This window comes from Nothoprocta perdicaria, unplaced genomic scaffold (assembly GCF_003342845.1).
Source record: "Nothoprocta perdicaria isolate Ctin4 unplaced genomic scaffold, notPer1 scaffold_18, whole genome shotgun sequence".
In the NCBI taxonomy this organism is placed as follows: domain Eukaryota; kingdom Metazoa; phylum Chordata; class Aves; order Tinamiformes; family Tinamidae; genus Nothoprocta; species Nothoprocta perdicaria.
This window is the reverse complement of record NW_020454982.1, coordinates 6,112,488-6,132,812: the sequence shown is the minus strand read 5'-3', so window position 1 is coordinate 6,132,812 and position 20,325 is coordinate 6,112,488. Positions and strand designations below refer to the sequence as shown.

The 20,325-nt window shown below is 40.4% G+C and overlaps 1 protein-coding gene across 2 annotated transcripts in view; it reads left to right on the top strand.

Annotated features, from left to right (window-relative positions):
- Positions 1–6,383, top strand: part of SALL1 (spalt like transcription factor 1) — a 29,958-nt gene extending 23,575 nt beyond the window's left edge. For both annotated transcript variants that reach the window (XM_026036466.1, XM_026036465.1), the window contains exons 3-4: positions 535–3,947; positions 5,044–6,383. In XM_026036466.1, the coding sequence (XP_025892251.1) occupies positions 535–3,947; positions 5,044–5,484 (3,854 nt within the window). In that variant the 3' untranslated portion in view covers positions 5,485–6,383. The remainder of the gene's footprint in view (positions 1–534; positions 3,948–5,043) is intronic.
- Positions 6,384–20,325: the final 13,942 nt, after the last annotated feature.

Here is a 20,325-nt window from a genome sequence, read left to right as displayed (position 1 = left end):
TTTTTGTTTCTTTTTTTCCTTTTTTTTTTCTTTTTTTTTTTTTTTTTCTCTTGTCAACAACTGATTGGGACCTCGAATGACTACAAATTAGTTTAGTGATGGGGCAACTGTCACAGATATCTTTGAATCAGTTGAAAATGAACAAGGTTGACAGGAACATGAGAGTCTAATGAGTCCTTCAAATGGTTGATTTGCACTCGGTGGACAACCAGACAATAAGCAGTATGAAATATTGGAAATCAATACTTTGCTATGGAATTTCATTATGCTCCAATGTCTTTAGTTCATAGTATTTTATATTTTGATGGATTATCCAAAGGAAGTGATCAGCAAAGACACCAGGATTGATAAAACTCCCTTGTACAGTCTTAAATGTTGCTTTTGACTGATTTTTGTGATGTGGAAGTATTGATCTATTTTCATGTACAATCGTAGTCTGCTTTAGACTGGTAGATAAAAATGCTACTTTAAAATGTCCTGAATTTTTTTTTTATTGCTGCTTGATCTCTAATCCATCATCTTTTGATGTTTTAGGAGACACAGAAAAGGGTCAAGCCAATCGAACCACTAAGAACAAGGACGCCCATGTCTGTGGCAGGTGCTGTGCTGAGTTCTTTGAATTATCAGATCTCCTGCAACACAAGAAGAACTGTACTAAAAATCAATTAGTTTTAATTGTGAATGAAAATCCAGCTTCTCCTTCTGAAACCTTCCCTCCTAGTTCCCCTCCTGATAATCCTGATGAACAGGTGAATGACACAGTTAATAACAAAGATCAAGTAGACTGCAGTGACCTTTCAGAGCATAACAAACTTGACAAGGAAGAATCCATGGATGTGGAGGCTTCCAGCATTAACAATAGCAGTAGCAGTTCCAAGAGTGTCAACAATAGTATTACAAGCAGTAACAGCTCCACAATGGGTACCTCAGCTGTAACAACCTCTCTACCTCACATAGGGGATCTGACAACATTAGGCAACTTTTCGGTGATAAATAGTAATGTAATAATTGAAAACCTTCAAAGTACGAAAGTGGCAGTAGCGCAGTTCTCACAGGAAGCAAGATGCAACGGTGCATCGAGCAGCAAGCTGGCTGTACCTGCCCTCATGGAGCAACTGTTGGCTCTACAGCAGCAGCAGATCCACCAGTTGCAACTGATTGAACAAATTCGCCACCAAATATTACTGTTGGCTTCCCAAAATGCAGACATGCCAACGTCTTCTAGCCCGTCTCAAGGTACTTTACGAACATCTGCCAACCCCTTGTCCACGTTAAGTTCCCATTTATCCCAGCAGCTGGCTGCAGCAGCTGGATTAGCACAAAGCCTTGCTAGTCAATCTGCCAGCATCAGTGGTGTGAAACATCTACCCCCTATACAGCTACCTCAGAGCAACCTTGGCAACACTCTAATTCCATCCAGTAGTGGCTCTTCTCCAAATATTAACATATTGGCAGCAGCAGTTACAACACCGTCCTCGGAAAAAGTGGCTTCAAGTATTGGTGGCTCACAGCTCAGCAACCCACCAGTATCTGCATCATCTTCACCAGCTTTTGCAATAAGCAGTTTATTAAGTCCTGCATCTAATCCACTTCTACCTCAGCCCACACCTAGTAACTCTGTTTTCTCCAATCCCTTGTCCAATATTGGAACACCTGCAGAGGATTTAAACTCCTTGACTGCCTTGGCACAGCAAAGAAAAAGCAAGCCACCAAATGTAACTGCTTTTGAAGCAAAAAGTAATTCAGATGAGGCGTTCTTTAAGCATAAATGCAGATTCTGTGCTAAAGTGTTTGGGAGTGACAGTGCCTTGCAGATTCATTTACGTTCTCACACTGGCGAGAGGCCATTTAAATGCAACATATGTGGAAACAGGTTCTCCACAAAGGGAAACTTAAAAGTCCATTTCCAGCGTCATAAAGAAAAGTACCCTCATATTCAAATGAACCCATACCCAGTGCCGGAGCACTTGGACAATATTCCCACAAGCACAGGTATTCCTTATGGGATGTCTATACCGCCAGAGAAACCTGTCACGAGCTGGCTGGACAGCAAGCCAGTCCTGTCCACGCTGACCACGTCTGTCGGACTGCCGCTTCCACCCAGCATTCCCAGCTTGACCCCCTTCATCAAAACTGAGGAGCCTCAGCCCATTCCCATTAGCCATCCTTCTGCAAGCCCTCCGTGCTCTGTCAAGAGCGACTCGGGAGCAGCTGATCCCACATCAAAAATTTCCAATGGACTCTCTGATGAGGTAGAGGCTGGTGCTTTGCCTACCTCAAATGGCAAAATGGAAGAAAACCCTCAAAACACAAACTCCATCGCTAACGTGAGCAGCTCCGTGAGCTCACCGGCAGCAGATTCGGGCTCCAGCAGCATTGCCACTTTTACAAATCCACTGATGCCTCTAATGTCAGAGCAATTTAAGGCAAAGTTTCCATTTGGAGGACTGTTGGAGGCAACGCCAGCATCTGAAACGTCAAAGCTGCAGCAACTGGTAGAAAACATTGACAAAAAGGCAACCGATCCGAACGAGTGTATCATTTGCCATCGAGTTCTCAGTTGCCAGAGCGCACTGAAAATGCATTATCGCACGCATACCGGTGAGAGGCCATTTAAATGTAAAATCTGCGGTCGCGCTTTCACCACTAAAGGCAACTTAAAGACTCATTACAGTGTCCACCGTGCTATGCCCCCGCTGAGAGTACAGCATTCGTGCCCAATCTGCCAGAAAAAATTCACCAACGCCGTTGTGCTTCAGCAGCACATCCGGATGCACATGGGAGGGCAGATCCCCAACACCCCGATCACAGAAAACTATCCGGAGTCAATGGAATCAGATACAGGATCTTTTGATGAAAAGAACTTTGATGATATAGACAACTTCTCAGATGAGAACATGGAAGACTGTCCTGACAGCAGCGTGCCAGATACCCCTAAATCTGCAGATGCATCGCAAGACAGCTTGTCTTCTTCCCCGCTGCCCCTGGAAATGTCAAGTATTGCTGCTCTGGAAAATCAGATGAAGATGATCAATGCAGGACTTGCTGAACAACTTCAGGCAAGCTTAAAGTCAGTTGAAAATGGGTCAGTGGAAGGGGACGTTTTGACTAACGATTCGTCATCTGTCGGTGGTGATATGGAAAGCCAAAGTGCTGGAAGTCCTGCTGTCTCGGAGTCTACCTCTTCCATGCAGGCCTTGTCCCCATCCAACAGCACTAACGATTACCACAAGTCACCAAGTATCGAAGAGAAACAAGTAAGAGCTTTACCAAGCGAGTTTGCCAATGGCTTGTCTCCAACCCCTGCTAACAGTGGTGCTTTGGACTTGACATCTAGTAACACTGATAAAATGATTAAAGAGGAGTCTCTGAGTATGCTCTTTCCTTTCAGAGATAGAGGTAAATTTAAAAACACCGCATGTGACATTTGTGGCAAAACATTTGCTTGTCAGAGTGCCTTGGACATTCATTACAGAAGTCATACCAAAGAGAGACCATTTATTTGCACAGTTTGCAATCGTGGCTTTTCCACAAAGGGTAATTTGAAGCAGCATATGTTGACACATCAGATGCGAGATCTACCATCACAGCTTTTCGAGCCCAATTCCAGCATCGGCCCTAACCAGAACTCCTCGGTTCTGCCTGCTAGTTCACTGTCCTCACTCATAAAGACGGAGGTTAACGGCTTTGTGCACGGCTCTCCTCAGGACAGCAAAGAATCACCCTCCAGCCTGGTTGCTTCGGGGCCCCTGCCTTCCTCTGCCACATCGCCCGTCCTGCTCCCCGCTCTCCCCCGAAGAACCCCCAAGCAGCACTACTGCAACACGTGCGGGAAGACCTTCTCTTCCTCCAGTGCTCTGCAGATCCACGAAAGGACACACACTGGTGAGAAACCCTTTGCCTGCACTATATGTGGAAGAGCATTCACTACAAAAGGCAATCTGAAGGTACTTTTCCTTCTTGCTGTTCTTAGGTTTCGCTTTTGGCTTATTGCAGGAGGGAAGGGGGCGGATGTTTTACATCTGCTAATGTTGCTAGAAGAGCTACCTTGGAGGGGGCTGTGCTCCAAAAGGGTTTTCTTCAGTCACCTCCAGTGGCACTAGATGCGATCTTGCTGATGAGAGCTTGTATTCACAGCAAGTCTGAAGGGTGGGGTGGTTTGGATGCCTGATGAAATTTGCCTACCAGTAAGGACTGTCCATGTAGAGTATGAAATTTAATATCCCAATGTCAGTACAAAGTATTAATTACAGAGAAATTAATTTATCATAGAGAAAACTATTTAGAAATGTAGCTTAAGTTCCTTTTTAAGAAGTGAAAGGCTCTAGAATGTGCTGTTTTTTCATAGCTACCCTGTAAAATGATGACTTTTAGAAAAACTATTAACGTAATTCTGGAACTAATGGGCATTACTTTAATTGATTATATAACTAACATTTCCTACTGATAGGCATTTGAAAAAGCAAATACACTTGCATTTTAGAACACCAGTTGAGCACTTTAGTGTGTACATTTTTCTGTTGACAGAGTATTTCTCTAGAGGTTTCTGCCAGCAATGTGAGATGAATAATTACTTTCAGGCCATTCTGTCTATACACGAGGCTCTCCGATGAGCAATCAGGAAAGGATACTTTCTGCCTGTCTGAAAAGGACGTTTATAGGGTAAAGGGTGTCAAATACAATATTTACCATTGCAATGAAAGTGGACATAGCAATTCTAGCCCTGAAAGCAGCTATCTGCAGTTGACTGACTAACGTGAAGTCGTTATAAACTAAATACATGTAATAAAGAAAGAGTAACAAGCAATGCATTGTTTGGGAGGAAGTGCAGGTATCCTGGGTAAAGGTGATGGCTGATCTAGGAGAAGCTTTCTCATTAAACCACCAGGGAAATGGAGTACTGCATCCTTTCCCTTTAGTGCCATTCGTTATGTAACAAGACTGGACGTGTTTGTGGATGGCTCTGTGGTCAAACTAAGTTGGAAATCCAGTGTCAAACACGTTTTTTTTTGTTTGTCTGTTTCTTCCATTCTTTCTCTCCAGGTTCACATGGGCACTCACATGTGGAACAGTACTCCTGCTAGACGAGGGAGACGACTTTCCGTAGATGGCCCCATGACGTTTCTAGGAGGCAATCCTGTAAAGTTCCCAGAAATGTTTCAGAAGGATTTGGCTGCACGGTCGGGCAACGGCGACCCCTCCAGCTTCTGGAACCAGTACGCAGCAGCCCTCTCCAACGGCTTGGCCATGAAGACCAACGAAATCTCTGTCATCCAGAATGGCGGCATCCCGCCAGCGCCGGGGGGCCTGGGCAACGGCAGCAGCTCCCCCATCAGCGGCTTGACGGGAAGCCTGGAGAAGCTCCCCAGTTCAGAACCCAACGCATCTCTAGCTGGTCTGGAGAAAATGGCAAGCAATGAAAATGGGACAAACTTCCGGTTCACGCGTTTCGTGGAAGACAACAAAGAAATTGTAACAAATTAGAAAAATAAAACCCTCCATAAATAACATTCCTGCAAATAGTGCAACCTAGGGTTGTTTTTTTCAAACTGCAAGCTACAACATTACAAAGACTTTCTTTTGTACCGTGTTCTACTTCTAGAGTTCTAAGAGAGCTTATTTATTAGTGATATAACCTTGCTTTGCAAACAAATGCAAGCATTAACTTTGGTCTCCTGTATTTTGAACTAAATACTAATCGACTAGAGTGCTGTAAACTTGCTGTAACATTTATGGCAGTTGCAAGTCTGTTCTGCTAGGTGATCTTATTCTGGCATTAACTTATTTTCTATATCCAGTTTAACATGAACTCTGGTACTGATGCAATGCCTCAGTGATGCATTTGATCTCTAATAAAAATCTGTATATAAATGTACACGTTGATCCTGCTGGAGATTTTATCAGCAAACACATTGTTTAATTTTTCCAAACAGAATTAAGAAAAGGACTGAAAGAATATAGACTGAACAGTGTGGGTCCTTTACACAACTCGGTTTTTGATTTTTATTATAAAATTAAAACTGCTTTAATTTTTGTAGGTCTAACATTTTCCGTTTTGAACTGCTATTTGTATTGTGCTTTTTAATTGAGTCGTCCTAAATGTTAATACGTTTCTGTACAGTAATAAGCACGCAGATTATTAGAGAAGATACTGAAGTGTTGTTTTGGTAGTTGAAACTGAGACGTAACATTTTGCCTTGTAGGTATATTCATTATAGAAAATGTGCTGGACTTTCACAATGCTGCTAAGTATAGCATCTTGAACAACTTCCGTGGACAACTGTAGATGCTCCTGTACATACAATAAGACATCACGTTCATTAAAATGTACATACGCTCCTTACAAGCCCTGAACCCTGCTCCTTGACCAAGGGAACAAGTATAGTGTTTGTTTATTTTGTATTAGGTAAGGGGGGTGGGCAGGGGAACCTTGGACTGTTACATGCACTTTCTCGGAAAGTTGAAAGGAAAAGAGGTCCAGTTTCTTTAACATTTAATACTTACTAACAGCAGAGATACTGTAATTTTACTTGAGTAATCAAATACATTTTTGCAACAGATAAAATTTGCTGTCTCTGTGTTTTTAAAGTGTACCTGTATTTAGTAATGCCTTTGAATGTATTATTTAACCTTTCCCTTGGTTAACATGAACTGTCCAGGTTGTATGTGCGTGTTTATATTTGTATGTATGGGTATACATATATGTATTGCATATTAATTGCTAGTATATTTTTCATACCCCTTAATAGTAGGAAGTTTCTTCTTAACTATTCAACTGCTCCTCATAAATTGTAGATATTTTGGCATTTTTCATTTCTTTATTAAGAAAATGCTGCTAGCAAAGACCTTATTGAGCCTAGGTGAGTTTCCTTTGAAGGAAACAATATATCAGATTTAAGGCTTGATTTGGTTCAAATGTTTTATATTTGATATTAATTTTATTCTATAAGATTGTATGTTTGTGGCATGCTTACGCTGCTATATCTGTGTTAAGATGTCCACTTGCAAGTCCCCATATGTTATATGGGGTTTATAACTTGATTGTAAAAAAAAAAAAAAATTGCTTTGGCCTTGCACATGATCTGGCTTCCCTTATGCACCTGCAATGATCATTAACTTCAATGGGAGTTTTGGGACACAAAATTCAGCCCCGTATTTTCACCCAGTAGAGCTTTATCTCCTCACTTTATTATGATTTATGAAAAATAAATCTGCTTGGCTGCCTTTAAATTATGGATGCTTCAAAAATACCACGAATCACCAATTTTATGTTCACTGTATACATATATACTTTTTACAATTCCAAAACCCAGACATTTTGTTTTATGGGATTTTCTTTAGTATCCATACAGGGGGTGCTTGCCTTTTTAAATAAGAACTAGCCTCTCTGTTCCTCTGCCCTAGCATCTCAAGCTGTAAATTGGGGACAACAGAAAACTTTTTAACCATACAGCTGGGGTGAGAAATACTTTTCCTGAGGAATTATACCTCCTGTCCTTAATATGATTATGAATCCATAGTAAGGTATAAACGCTGTAGTCTGAATACCTTGTGGACTTCCTTTCTTTGTTTTTTTTTTTTTTTTTCCTGTTCAAATGTGGTTCATGATATGCTTTTTTGTTAATATGTACATTGTACGCTAGAGCCAGCTGGCTTGTCGATGTGAATATTTAAGAATTTTGAGTCACCTTTTGGTCTCCAAGAAAAAAAAAAAAAGGTAAATTAAACAGACTTTAATGATTTTACCCATGAAATACTAACTCTCCTTTTAGCCAAAGTGCAGCTTTGGTGCTACAGGGATGTGAGGAAGCCCAGCCGCTGCCAGCGGGGCCAGGGAACAGCAGAGTGAGCAGAAGAAACGCTATTTGATTTATTATTTATTTATTTGTTTCAGGGTTTTAGGGTTTTCTCTTCGTTTTTGCTCTTGGCGGCCGTTGCGCTGCCCGGGGCGCCCCGCGCCCCTCCCCCCACCTCCGCACGCGCCCGCGGAGCGACCGTTGGCAGTGACCGTTGGGCGCGGCCGTTAGAAGGGAGCGGCTGAGGTAAATTGCGCGCTACACCGGCGGCCGCGCAGGTTGCGCTTCGCCGCCCCGCACGAGTTTGGAGCCCGTGGGGCCGTGGCCCCCTGGCTACGTGGAGGAGAGAGTTGGGAGCCCCGGGAGCAGCGGGGCTGGTGTCTCCACGGCGCCCCCTCCAGCCGCCCGGCTGATTGCAGGTGATGGGAGGCAGGTGCGCGGAGGACCCGGCTGATTGCAGGTGATGGGAGGCAGCTGCGCGGAGGGCGGCTTCCCTTATAAGCCCGAGGCGCTGCCGAGCTCTCGGTTTGCTGCTCTTGCTTCTCCGCTGCTGTCCGCGAAGGTTGGTGCTGGGCGTGAAGGGAGATGTGTCCCTCTATCTTGCCGCGCTTGGGGTCACTGCCTGGTGTACGTCAGGGCTCGCACCCGTTTCCTTGCGCTGCACTGCAGCTCCTCGGCCCTTCTCGGGACACTGGGAAGGGACCTTCCCGAACGCCTCGGCCGCGCAGGATGCGGGCAGAGCCGGCCCGGGCTCTCCGCTTCGTCCCGCCCCGTCGGGCGGAGCGCCCGGCGACGCCGCAGGCTGCGGGCTGCGCTCCCGAGAGGCGGCATAAAATAATTCCCCTCGAAACGTGGGCTGTTAAATCTGCCGTTATTTGGCACAGGGCCGTGGGGACTAGGGGAAGTTACCTCTCCCCGGGGCTGGCTTCTGGCAAGTGCACAAAGGTGCCCGCGTCGCCTCGCAGCTGGGCGCCACGCTACCTCGCCGCAATTACCTAGCGCAGGACTTCCTATTCAAAGACACTGAATTAATCCTTATTCAATAATAGTTTTTTTTTTTCCCCTTTACAGTTTTGTTTTGCGTGGCCGCATTTTTCTCATTAGCAACAAAGTTTTCCTCCCCTGCTCCTTCCTGCCCATCACAATTTTATGATCCATTAAACTAGAGCACATTTTTTTTGGTTTTGTTTTGTTTTTTTAATGCCAACAACCGTTCAGTGGATTCGTTATTCGTTTAATCAGCTCAAGTAATTTTCTTCCTCGAGAGAGGAGGGGGGGGGAGGAAAGAGATGTGATTTATTTGGTAAAGGGACTGATAAGATGTGAAACATGGTGGTGTGGGAACGGCTGGGCGGTGCTGGCTCAGTAAAGAGGCCTGAGATCTCGGGGGGCCTTCCTCGAGCCCCATTGTATCGCAGGTGTCGCACGCAGGACAAGAGATGAGGGTGTGCGGGAACCTCAACTATGGAGCAGCCCGTGGGGGGAGGTGGAGTCACTTTGTTCTCTTGGGGCAAACCAGGGAGATGCAGTGGGAGAGACACAATCCAGAACTGCCTAGGGGACGGAAGGCTGATCAAAAAGGCCTGGAGTCACAGTGAGGTGGTCAGAGAAAAAAGCTAGAGCTGCCCTTAGGATGGGCAAGGATGAGAGGATAAGGAGAGTGGCAAATTGCAGGCTTATTCCTGGTGTGGATGACAGGAAAATTCCAAGACTTTTTTTTTTTTTTTTCCCCCCTCAGGAAATTGTTGTGTTTGGCTTCATACTACTTTAGAGACAAGTTGCAAGGCCTTGCTCTCCCAAACATTCATTTGGAAAGAGTTATTCCCTCTCAAAAAGTAACACAGTTGTTTGTTTTCACTTTTTTTTTTTTTTTTTTTTTTTTTTTTTTTTTTGGTAAATTCCTGTTTTGGGGGAATGCTGAAGTCACAAGCTATCTTGTTTCACCTTTAAGGGAGGTCAGTTTTACTTGCCAATAGAAGACATGACTTTGTAGTATGCCACTTCTTTGTTATCTTTCCTGCTATGGTCACTATTGCTTCTCAGTTTATTTTTAAACAATAATTTTTACTTTTTTTTTTTTTTTTTGCTTTCATGCACATGAATTGAAAGAAATTAAAATAACACTTTGCAAATAAATGCCTACAGATATTAATACAAGTTGGAAGCAACATGCTCTTATTTGCTGAAATTTGATGACTTAAAAGCAAACAAACCAAAAAAATCTTAGCTTTAGGCAAGTTCTATGAAGAGAAGCTTAGAAATATTTATGGGAAAGAAGGGGAAAATTGGAAAGAATATGCAACTTCAGTGGAGACCAGAGTTACTGATAGGTATGTTTATGTTCAGTTTTCTGATTCTAGTATTTCTGTCTTTCACATTCAGGTTATAGGTAATAGCAGAGTAACTTCTCTGAGATAATCCCTCTTTCATCTGCTAACCATGGACTAGCAGCTGCCTGAAGAGGATGGCAAGCACACAGTGACTTCTTGGGAAGATTTTCTTCTGCATATCTGCAAGAATGGGAATCCCTGAAACTCCTGTGATGACTGGATCCTTTTTTTTTTTTTTTTCCCCCAAGTAAGTGAGGCTTAAGGTTGTAGATGTGATTTCTATTAAGTTTCAATCTCAAATTATGTTACAGTTTTGTCCTAACATGACTGGCTGAGCGCAGCTACTTGTATGCAGCTACCTGATGGTATGGTACATGTACAGCTGTAGCTGTTGAGGTGTTGCAGAGCAAGGAAATGATGGCATCTCCCTTCTTATAGCAGTTAACTCATTTAACCCAAATTGAAGATTCTTTGTAGCTTTTGGAAGTTGTCATCATCACTTTTAGGAATGGTTTTAATCAGGTTAAATTGGGACCACAAGCATCTTCATGCCCATGTTAGACTCAATCACCAGTGCTAGTAAAGGTCTTCATCGGGATAATCAGCCCTGGAATTTTTAGTGTCATTTCATTTCAGAAGTAAGAAATATCTCCATGTCAGCAGCCATGCACATCATCTGTACAGACAGCTCTCTCGAGCAGGGCTGTGCTGCAGTGCAAAGGTCTATCTTCATTATTTAAAGGTCTTAAAAATGCAGCATCATGATGTCAGGTGGGTCTAGCTGAAGCCCTGCAGCAACCCTAGAATACAGGCATCAGGTGTTGTGACAAGCAATTTTTGGGACTGAACGTGGAAAGAAAGGAGTGGAACGGTCTAGCACAGTATCATGGATTTAACCTTGCTGGCCACAGCTTTCTGTCTGTCTTCCATTTCTTTCCACTGAAAAATAGTCTCACTCAGCTTTGAAACTATAAGATGAATAATGTTCATCTGAAACCATGAAAGTGGTGTCAGTTTTGAAGATGAGCCATTTTTAGAGGTGAATAATTATGAATTTATTTGCAAGAGGGTTTTAAAATAGCGCCTTATATACTAAATAAATTGCCCATCCCTTTGGACTATGAATAATACATAGTGAAGCTATTTTTTTGTATGAAGAGCAACTAAGAGGCCAATTGTCTTAAATAGTAATTGTGCATTCTTATTGGTTCCTATCTTTCCACTGCTTAGAAGATTCAGAGAGTAGTACATTATATGTAGAAAGACAGAATAGGTTTCAAAGTAGGTTTGTAGATGCATCTAGTTGTCTAGGCTGAATACTGAGTCCTTCTGGTAAACTGTGTCAGAGCTACAGATGAAACCATTTTGTGCTGGTTAGATTGCTAATTAGCTCAGCACAGACCTCTGGTGCAGCTGCACTTAGCCCTCTGCTTAACTTGCCGTGGCTTCTGACATTGAAGGGTGTCTAAGCACAGACAATTTCTTTAAAAGTGGCTGTGGTAGTTTGGGATATCTTTCCTTTTCAGTCGAGATGTTTCTTTCCGCTGAGATTTCTTTTTCCCTTTCATACCTGCAAGGGTGAAATGGATCCCATAAGCATTCTTTATTCAGAATGTCAAAGTAATTTTTTTTTCCTTGTTTCTTAAGGACTTATTCCCCATGTATGAAAAATTTACCCAACAGGCTTACAAACATTCAGGAAACCATCTTAGAAAGCTGAAGGTAGAGCCTGCCTATGAGTCAGGCAGAAAATTAATAAAGCTTGTTCCAGAATTTCATGAGATGTTACCTTCCAATCCAAGCCCCATAAAGGGCTGACTGCCTTCAAAATGGCTTAGCTTTTGAGGCTTCCTAAGGCACTTTTACTAGTAGGTCTAACTTTACACTGAAGCATAGGAAGAATACACCATAATTGGTCCTGCTTTGGCAAAGCCTAGCAGTAACAGCTTAAAGCAACAAGGCTGTTTCTGCAACTGTTTCCTTACTGATATTAGATACTATCCCAGAGTCACTTTTCTTGTTTGACCTATATAAAGCAGTTGATTGTGCTCCTGTGTTCATTCTTGGGTTTGAAGAAGTTATTTAATCATTTCTGTCTTCCCAAGCTGTATGCATTCATGCTGGCATTCTCAATAAAGCAGGGACACAAACAACAACAAAAAAGCAAACAAGTCACAATAGCATTCAATGCACTTAAACTTGGAGGAAATGAAAATCAATATTTGTCAAATGGAGGGAAAAGGTAAAACGGATTGAAGGAAAATGCCCAGCTTGCCTAAAAGCCATTAGTGAAAATGAAAAGTTGACGGCAATATTGAAATTTAATTCCTGTTTTGATGGCAGTTGAACAGTTATTCTTTCTTTGAAGACAAATGCCTATAGTCAATTGCTAATTCAATCATCTTTATTACTGATAACTTTCAACTTGTGTTTCAGATATTACATTCTCTTTATTCCCTGTGTATGTGTCATCTTAAGAACAGAATGGTAAAGCAAATCCTATAGAATTGGAGAATTTGTTGTTTAATCATGAGAAAAATGGTGGATACTATATGGTATAACAGACTTGGTCAGACCTGTGGCTTCAGTGTCTTTCTCGTTGGTTTGGGTGTAGCATGTGAGAGAAGGAGGCACATGGAATTAGAGTGTGTAAACTGGGGTTCTCTGACACTGATCTGCTCACAGTGTAAGGCTGATACTGTGTTTTTCCCAAGACCATGCATATTGTATTTAATTTTACCCTTTTCTTTTCACGATCAAGAAATGCTACAAGCATAGTAGTGCACCCTTTTCTCTAGAAGAAGCCTTTTTGTTTTCTTCCCCTCCCAACATGGTCTTCCAGGAGCCATAGGAACCACATATCATGATAGTGAACAGTTTTAGGCTGACATGCAAGACTAACACACTGAGATCTCCCTAAAGCTTGGCACATGCAGCTGAAACAGAGATGTGACTGTAGGGAACTGTACCCAGTAAGTTCTTTGCCTTTCATATAGCGCTTCATGTCCAAATCAGTTTTTGTGGGTATTGGACCTTAAGCAGGCAATGTTCCTCTGTAATAACTGACTTGAGAAGGTTCTAAAATATCAGGAAATCTTACAGTGATGTGATATATCTCTCTTCAGAATGAGTAATTATCTCTTCCTCTCTCCTACCCTCTTCCCCTCTCCAGAGTGGGGTGGGTGATGAAGATTCTGTGTAATGTTAACAATTAATGGAAGAGATCCTAACAGCCGCAGAACTAGCAAAAGACTTGAGTATTTATAGAAACTAATAAAGCAAGAATAAATTCAAGATTAAATATCAACAGCTAGCAGCTATTAGCTAATAGGTTTTCTCTCTCTCCTTGTAAGTAATCAAAGCATTATTTGGAAAGGATCCCTGCTGGGTTTAGAGATGCCACTCCATCATATGTGCCAGGGCAAGCAGAGTTGTTTGTTTACAATATAGCATTTCCTCAGGTTTCCTGCAGAACTAGCACCTAGCTGGGGCTAGTAGGATGGAAGGTGAGAATTTTTTTAATGAGGTGTAGAAATAAGCTCTTGGTTGCTGTTGGTCATTGGAAATCCTCTAGTTTTTGTTTTCCTGTGTTAGCATAGCAACTAAAAGATGATGGGACACATAAGTATCTATTAGAACTCTAGTACAGGAAATAGCAGAATGGGTGAAGGACCCAAAAGGGCTCTATCTACTCAAAGTTCATAGTATAAGAAGTGATATGCAAAGTTCATGTTTGGATCAGTGGAAATTATGGAAATTTCTTGGATAACTTAATCCTAGTTCCTAGGATTCCTAGTTCAAGGGTTGATTTCATTTTGCCCATCTTCAGCAAATCAGAGGTACAAAGGTCTCAAGTTAGCCTCTGTATTCCTTTCTTCTCAGAGTCTAGCTTGGGCTCTATTTTAGTACTATCTAGTTTCTGTTCTAGTGGAAAGAGTTAATCCAAACCCTTTGAACAAATGTTTAAAAATACTCTTAATTCCTTCCATCATTTGATTTTGTTTTTCTTTATTTCCTCTCAAGTGACGAAATGAATTATGTGGATATGTAATGGATATAGCACTGTGCTTTTCAGGCTATTCAGTTCCATTGTTGGTATGGATGAATCTCAGTATATGAAGTTTTTGTTCTATGCTGATAAAACTACAGAAGGAGATTGGAATGGGCAGCTTTGGTAGATCTGAGGTTGTCTTTTTATCTCTGTGGGTGAGAACATTCTGACTGCAAGTAGTTGGCAAGCCTTTTGCTGGAATCTCAATTACGCAGCATTCAATGTCATCTTTCATCTGTTCTTTAGTGTTTCCAGGTGTTTATGGTTGATTTTTCTTGAGAAAAATATCAGTAACAAAACTGTTGTTACTTATATGCATATGTGATGTGAGAGGAGGGAGGTATATTCTTCCTGACTTTTGTTTTATGTGAATTTACAATGTAGTTCATGGGTGAGAAACCCACATTCTCATCTAGGAGGAGCAAAGAATTTAATGTTCAATGATTTTTTTTTTTTCTGGTCTGTTATTGCCACTTGGTTGTGCTAAATTTAAAGAAAGGGTAAAACAATTTTAAATAATATTCCAGATGATTGTTTGCAGCAGAGAGAATGTTAATTCTGGAAGCATTTAGGTAATGCAGTGGAAAAAGCAGGACAAGTCTTTGAAAAATATTTTGGAGATTGAGAGCTAAAGTATTTAATAGTGGTCAAATGCTACTAGCAAAATTAGTCTTTATTAAAATGAGAAATGCTTCTAGTCTGATAATAAACCTACAGTGACTCTTCAGGGTGATGTTGTGGCTTCTTCTTTTGCTCTTGCAGAGTGGGGTATTGATCAGGCTGTGAAGTAATACAACAGCTAAAGCTCAGGTAGCAAATGCATGCTGAATTCATCTTCTTTTACTAAACCCCTGTATCTTCACATTATTTATAGCAGAAGGATTGACTTTGGAAAATAATTTTGATAAATACCATCTTGTAGCACCTGTTTAACTGATGGGAAAGAAAGAATTCCCTAGTTTGTTAACTTTAAGTATTGGGAGCAGAAGTGATGTGTGCATAATAATATTATGATTCATACAAACCACTTCTCAGCCAACTCAATACATTTCATTACCTCCTTTGCAGCAGAAGTATTGATTTTTGTTTTGCGGTTTTATAACACAATTTCAGGGCTGTTGTAGTTTAATGAGGCATGTTCTTATGATGTTTAAAAAGATTTGAAGCAGTTGTTGAAATAAATATTATGGATTGTCCTTTTTTTTTCTCTTCCCTCCTCCCCTCTTACCCATATAAACTGGGTATAAGAATGAAGAGGGCACCCAGCTATGCAGCTTTTTGTGTTTCAGATCAAAGTGCTACTGCAGAACAATAGCAGGCCACACTTCTGTGTTCATGACCACACACAGCAACACCTGCAGAGCAGTAAAATGTCATTGTTGCTTTTGCAGTTTGAGCACAGAGGAAGCACCACTGAGGTGGCAGATGATTCCAATAATACTTGATGTGAATTGATGGGGAAGGAGGACCATAACACAGGGCTTTTTATTATAAGCCCTGACTTACCAAGCTGTGAACAATGGAATATTGCACCTGTGGTCTTTCTTCAAATCAACCATTATGGAAAGTGACAGATTTTATTAACTTAAGGAAGAACTTTTCAACATGGTGAAATTTGTAGTTTATGTTAGAGTCACATGGAGGAAAAGAAAGATATATTTATTTAGAAGTATTTCCTACTGCTCATGTTTTTTCTAGTTACATCTTTGTGTTCTACTTTTTGAACTGTGTTCATATAATAGAGTTTCAGGAGCATTATGTGAAAGGCTTTTATCTAAAAAAAAAAAAAAACTACAATATTTGGAATATTTTTCTGATTATTTTTAGCCAATGTTTCAGGTTTTGTATTAGATGGCTGATAAAGTTTGTGAAGAGACTGGAATTTGAAAGGGAATTAACATGTTACTTGAGAGAGATATTTGATATTTTTAATAGATGCTCAGAATATCTGGGTTTTGAAAAAAATCCTCTGAATAGAGCTCTTAAATTGCCCAAATGTAGCTTGCTCGTACTATACAGGTATACATGATCTTTGTGCAGTCAGCTTCTCACTTGTTTGTCCAGCTCTGGGATGGCTCTTGCAGGGTAAGGGCTGGATGTAATGGAACTACCTGAAAGGAGATTGTGGTGAGGTAGGGATCAATCTCTTCTCTGAAATAACTGCTGATAGGACAAAAGGAAATAGCTTCAAGTTGTGCCAGAGTAAATTCAGGGTAGATGTCAGGAAAAATTTCTACATGGAAAGAGCAGTCAAGCATTGGAACAGGCTGCCCAGGGAAGTGGTGGAGTTACCGTTCCTGGTAGTGTTCAAGAAGTGTGTAGATGAGGCACTTAGGGGCATGGTTTAGCAAGCATGATGGTAATGAGTTTATGGTTAGACTAGATGATCTTAAAGGTCTTTTCCAACCCTTATGGTTCTATGTGGGACATTATTATTACAGAAGGTGCACATGCTAAGGGGGCTAATGTGCTTCTAAGTGGACAATGCACATTTTACATGTTACTCCAAACAGGCCAGTTTATTTACAAGAGTAAAACATCAACACCTGAAGACAACCTTTGATATTTCTCTTCTGGGATTATTACAGCACTGGGCTGGAATCAAAAGACTAGATATTTGTTTTTTCAGGGTGCTATCCTGTGCCCTGTAGTGCCAGTAAAGCACGGGATCTGATTTATCTTGAGTTTTTAAGTTATCTCTATTCAGCAAAATGTCTGGCCTTATCCTTACCTTATTCTGAATAGACCTACAACTATTTTGCTAGATGTAGAGACAGGAACCCCTATGAATCCAAATGCATCAAAACCATTTTGTAGGTGCCATTGAAATGTCCATATGATGATACATTTCAAGTTGCCTTAAAATAGTCATACATAAAAAGGAAAGTCTGAATAAAAACACTTTCTTCTCTTACTGTGCTTATATATCTATGTATAGCTTTTTATGGTGAGTTTTGAAGAAATCATAGAAGTTGTAATTCATGTAATATTAATGGCTGAGAATTGAAAAATCAAGCATGAAGTCAACTGGATCGTGATTATTAGCTAAAAGCATAGTGCTCTTTGATTCTTTTTGTTCTAAGAATAAGCTCTGAATGAACTGAAAATCATTTTACAGGAAACCCTGAAGTAAAGAGGTCATGCAGAGTAGTTGGTGGAATATTACACTTCATTTACACAAACAGATGGCAAGCTTGGCCTTAGATTTAATCAGGGGATGACAGACAGGTAGTACTTTTGTATATTTCAGATGGAGCCTTTCTTTTTAGAGATGTAGAAACTCCTTAATGTTCAATAGTGTCTATACCAGTAGAGAAATATTTGCTAGATACTTGTGCTATCCTTAGTGTCACTTTAGCTTACTGCTAGAATTAATTCATACAGGAATACTGATGGTTTATCTAGTTAGCTAAAAAAACTTTGGTTTCATGTATTCTCTTCTCCTTTTCCATTTTGGCAATGCATGTAGCAATCCAGAACACAAAGGTGCTTGTGAATAAACTAGTGAGCAAATACCTGTCTTAACAATTCAGGATTCATGAATATCTGACCATACTCTTTTTAGCTAGTCTCTTAGATAAGATTTTGATATCAGTTGTTTCTCTTTCTCCTCCCAAACATAATACCTGGTAACCTAAGCACACACAATCTGTTTCAGATGAGGGATTCAGGCAAGAGCAGCCACTGGTGTATTTTAATGTCACTGCAGAGATTATATTACCTTCCTAGAAACAAAATCTTTTTTTTCTCCCCTCCAAATGGAAGTCCCCTGATACCCCTGTCAGAGACCATTTGTTATGCAGAGTTTTGTGAAGCAATCAAAATTAATTCAGAGTGATCTTTTCACCCAGAACCCCCAGCTTCAAATAATGGGCTTTCTCAACAGGTGCTCATTGTGGCAGTTTGACTCCAACTTACCAGACTAAGATTTTATTCTTTAGCCATATTTAAGAAAAATAATCCTCAACTTTTAATTTACTAATCTTTAGCAGCTGCCCAGGAAGGCACACCTGCCTAAAAGAATGGTGTCTTTCATCTTTGAAATATAAAACCTAAAAATGTTTCCATATTTATTTATTTCTCTGTTTAATAAACCTCATTTACAAGTCATCAGGAAACCTGTCAATAACCATGCCATGCAATGTTGCAGTTTTATAAAGAATTTAATTGTGCAGGATTTTCTTTTGTTGTTGTTTTTTTTAAGAGGGGAATTCTACCTCGGAAGGAAAACAAAACAAAAGTGTTTAGTTTTTTTTCTGGGTTAGGCTTTATAGTAGATTTCATTGTGAAGTGAAACACAAGTTAAAAAAAAAAAACAGCGCTTTAAAGGTAGAAATTCTAATAAGTTTTACTCTTTTTATCTGTATTTGACAAATGTTTGTCATGTCTTGCATCTTTCATATGAGATTCTTTCATTTTCTTTTAAATATCTTTTGTATGGCCTTTAAAAGTAAAAATGAAAACCAGACAAAACCGCCTTCCCCCCCCCCCACCCCCGTTTTTTTCCCCCCCCAACCCTGATATCCCACCAAGAATGTTCAATGTAAAGGGGGAAAAATGGTGGTAACAAGATGGTAACTTGATTCAGTAAAAGTACAATAGAATGTCACATCACAAATACTTGCACTGCTGCTGATACTGCTATAACACAATATTCAGTCCTTTAATTACCTGACAATGTGCAGTTTAATGAAGCTCATTACTAGTAAAACTGGCATTTCTGTGGTGGATAGAAGAAGCCATACCAGTCAAAATGCTTTTACAATATCTTATAGTGGTTTATATTTTAATAAGGTCACTCTGCTGAAGAATTTCAGTTCTTCAGATCCTAGCCAGATCAGTGGAGACAGATTCAAATTTTCCACTTCTGTTGTCAATTTCTATAAAATTCTGGAAGTGGTTTCTTGCTGAGGGAATTACAGTTACTTGTGCAAAAGGTGAAAGGTGCGGGAAAATGGAAAGTAGGACAGTTTCAATGTACTTACTGAAGTGTAATGTAGCAGGGAACCTGGAGCATTCCTATCATATAAACACATGGAATCCTTTGTGGGTCTTCATCTGAGCAATGGTCTAGATTGAAATTTCTCTATGATTTAAGGTATATGGGTAGAAGCAATGATAAGCAAATACAAGGTAATTACAACACAACTGTTTCAGGAATTAAGCTATTAAAGGTCAGGAAAAAGTGTTCTAGATAAGCTGGTTTGTTTTCCCATTTGAATTTTGTGTACAGCAATACAGCCTGAAGTAATAAATTGAAAAATGCCTTATGAAAATCTGACAACAGCACAAGGCTCTTTGAGATGGCAGAGGAAGGAGGAAAAGAACAATGGCCCATGTCTGGGCATATTACAATAGGACAGTCAATAACATTGTAATTTCTAGGAATTTTTTCTTCAAATAATGCAAATAACTGTGATTGTCTAGTGAGAAAACAGTACTTCTGTTGCTTAACAGAGCGGCTATGTTCCCTTCCTTCCTTTCTGTTATGTTTGTTTGGTCTGTTCTTTCAATAAGCATGTGATGCATAGGCCTGTTTGGTTATAGGCAGAGGAGCCTGGCTTCTGCAAAGGCAGAGGAGATGGTGCTAAGGATTGTGTCAGGATTATTGTGCAATAAGCTTTACTTTGCATACATAGTTTTACTATGTGAATTATGTAGTGTAACTTTTTAAGACAGAAGTGTCATTTTCTAATGAGTGCAGAGATGGTGGCTGATCAACAGGAACCACTTTTATTCTCTAGTTGTAGAGACTGATTCATTAGCTCAAGCTCTTGAAAGTCACTTATTGAAAGTCATCCGTAAAATGGCAGTTAAAATTTCTGAGGATGACTCTGATTTTGTTATTTCTCCTTTTATATCCCGCTGGGTTTTAGCTACATCTGAGCCACTGTTGCTTCCCGGTCTGTCCAGTGTTCTGAAATAGTTTAGCTACTTTTTCTGTAAAGAGAAGATAATATTGCAGACGGAGCTGCTACTGTAATGTAGTAAGCCCCATTTACCACTGGATGGTGTTTGAGCCAGTCTTCAGTTCTGGATTAAGTCTCTATGCCAAGAAAATAAATAGCTAATTGTGCAACTAAAAGAAAGAATCCCAAGGCTATTTTAGTGATCCAAGATGAGGTTTTTCTTTCTTGTTTTATTAAAG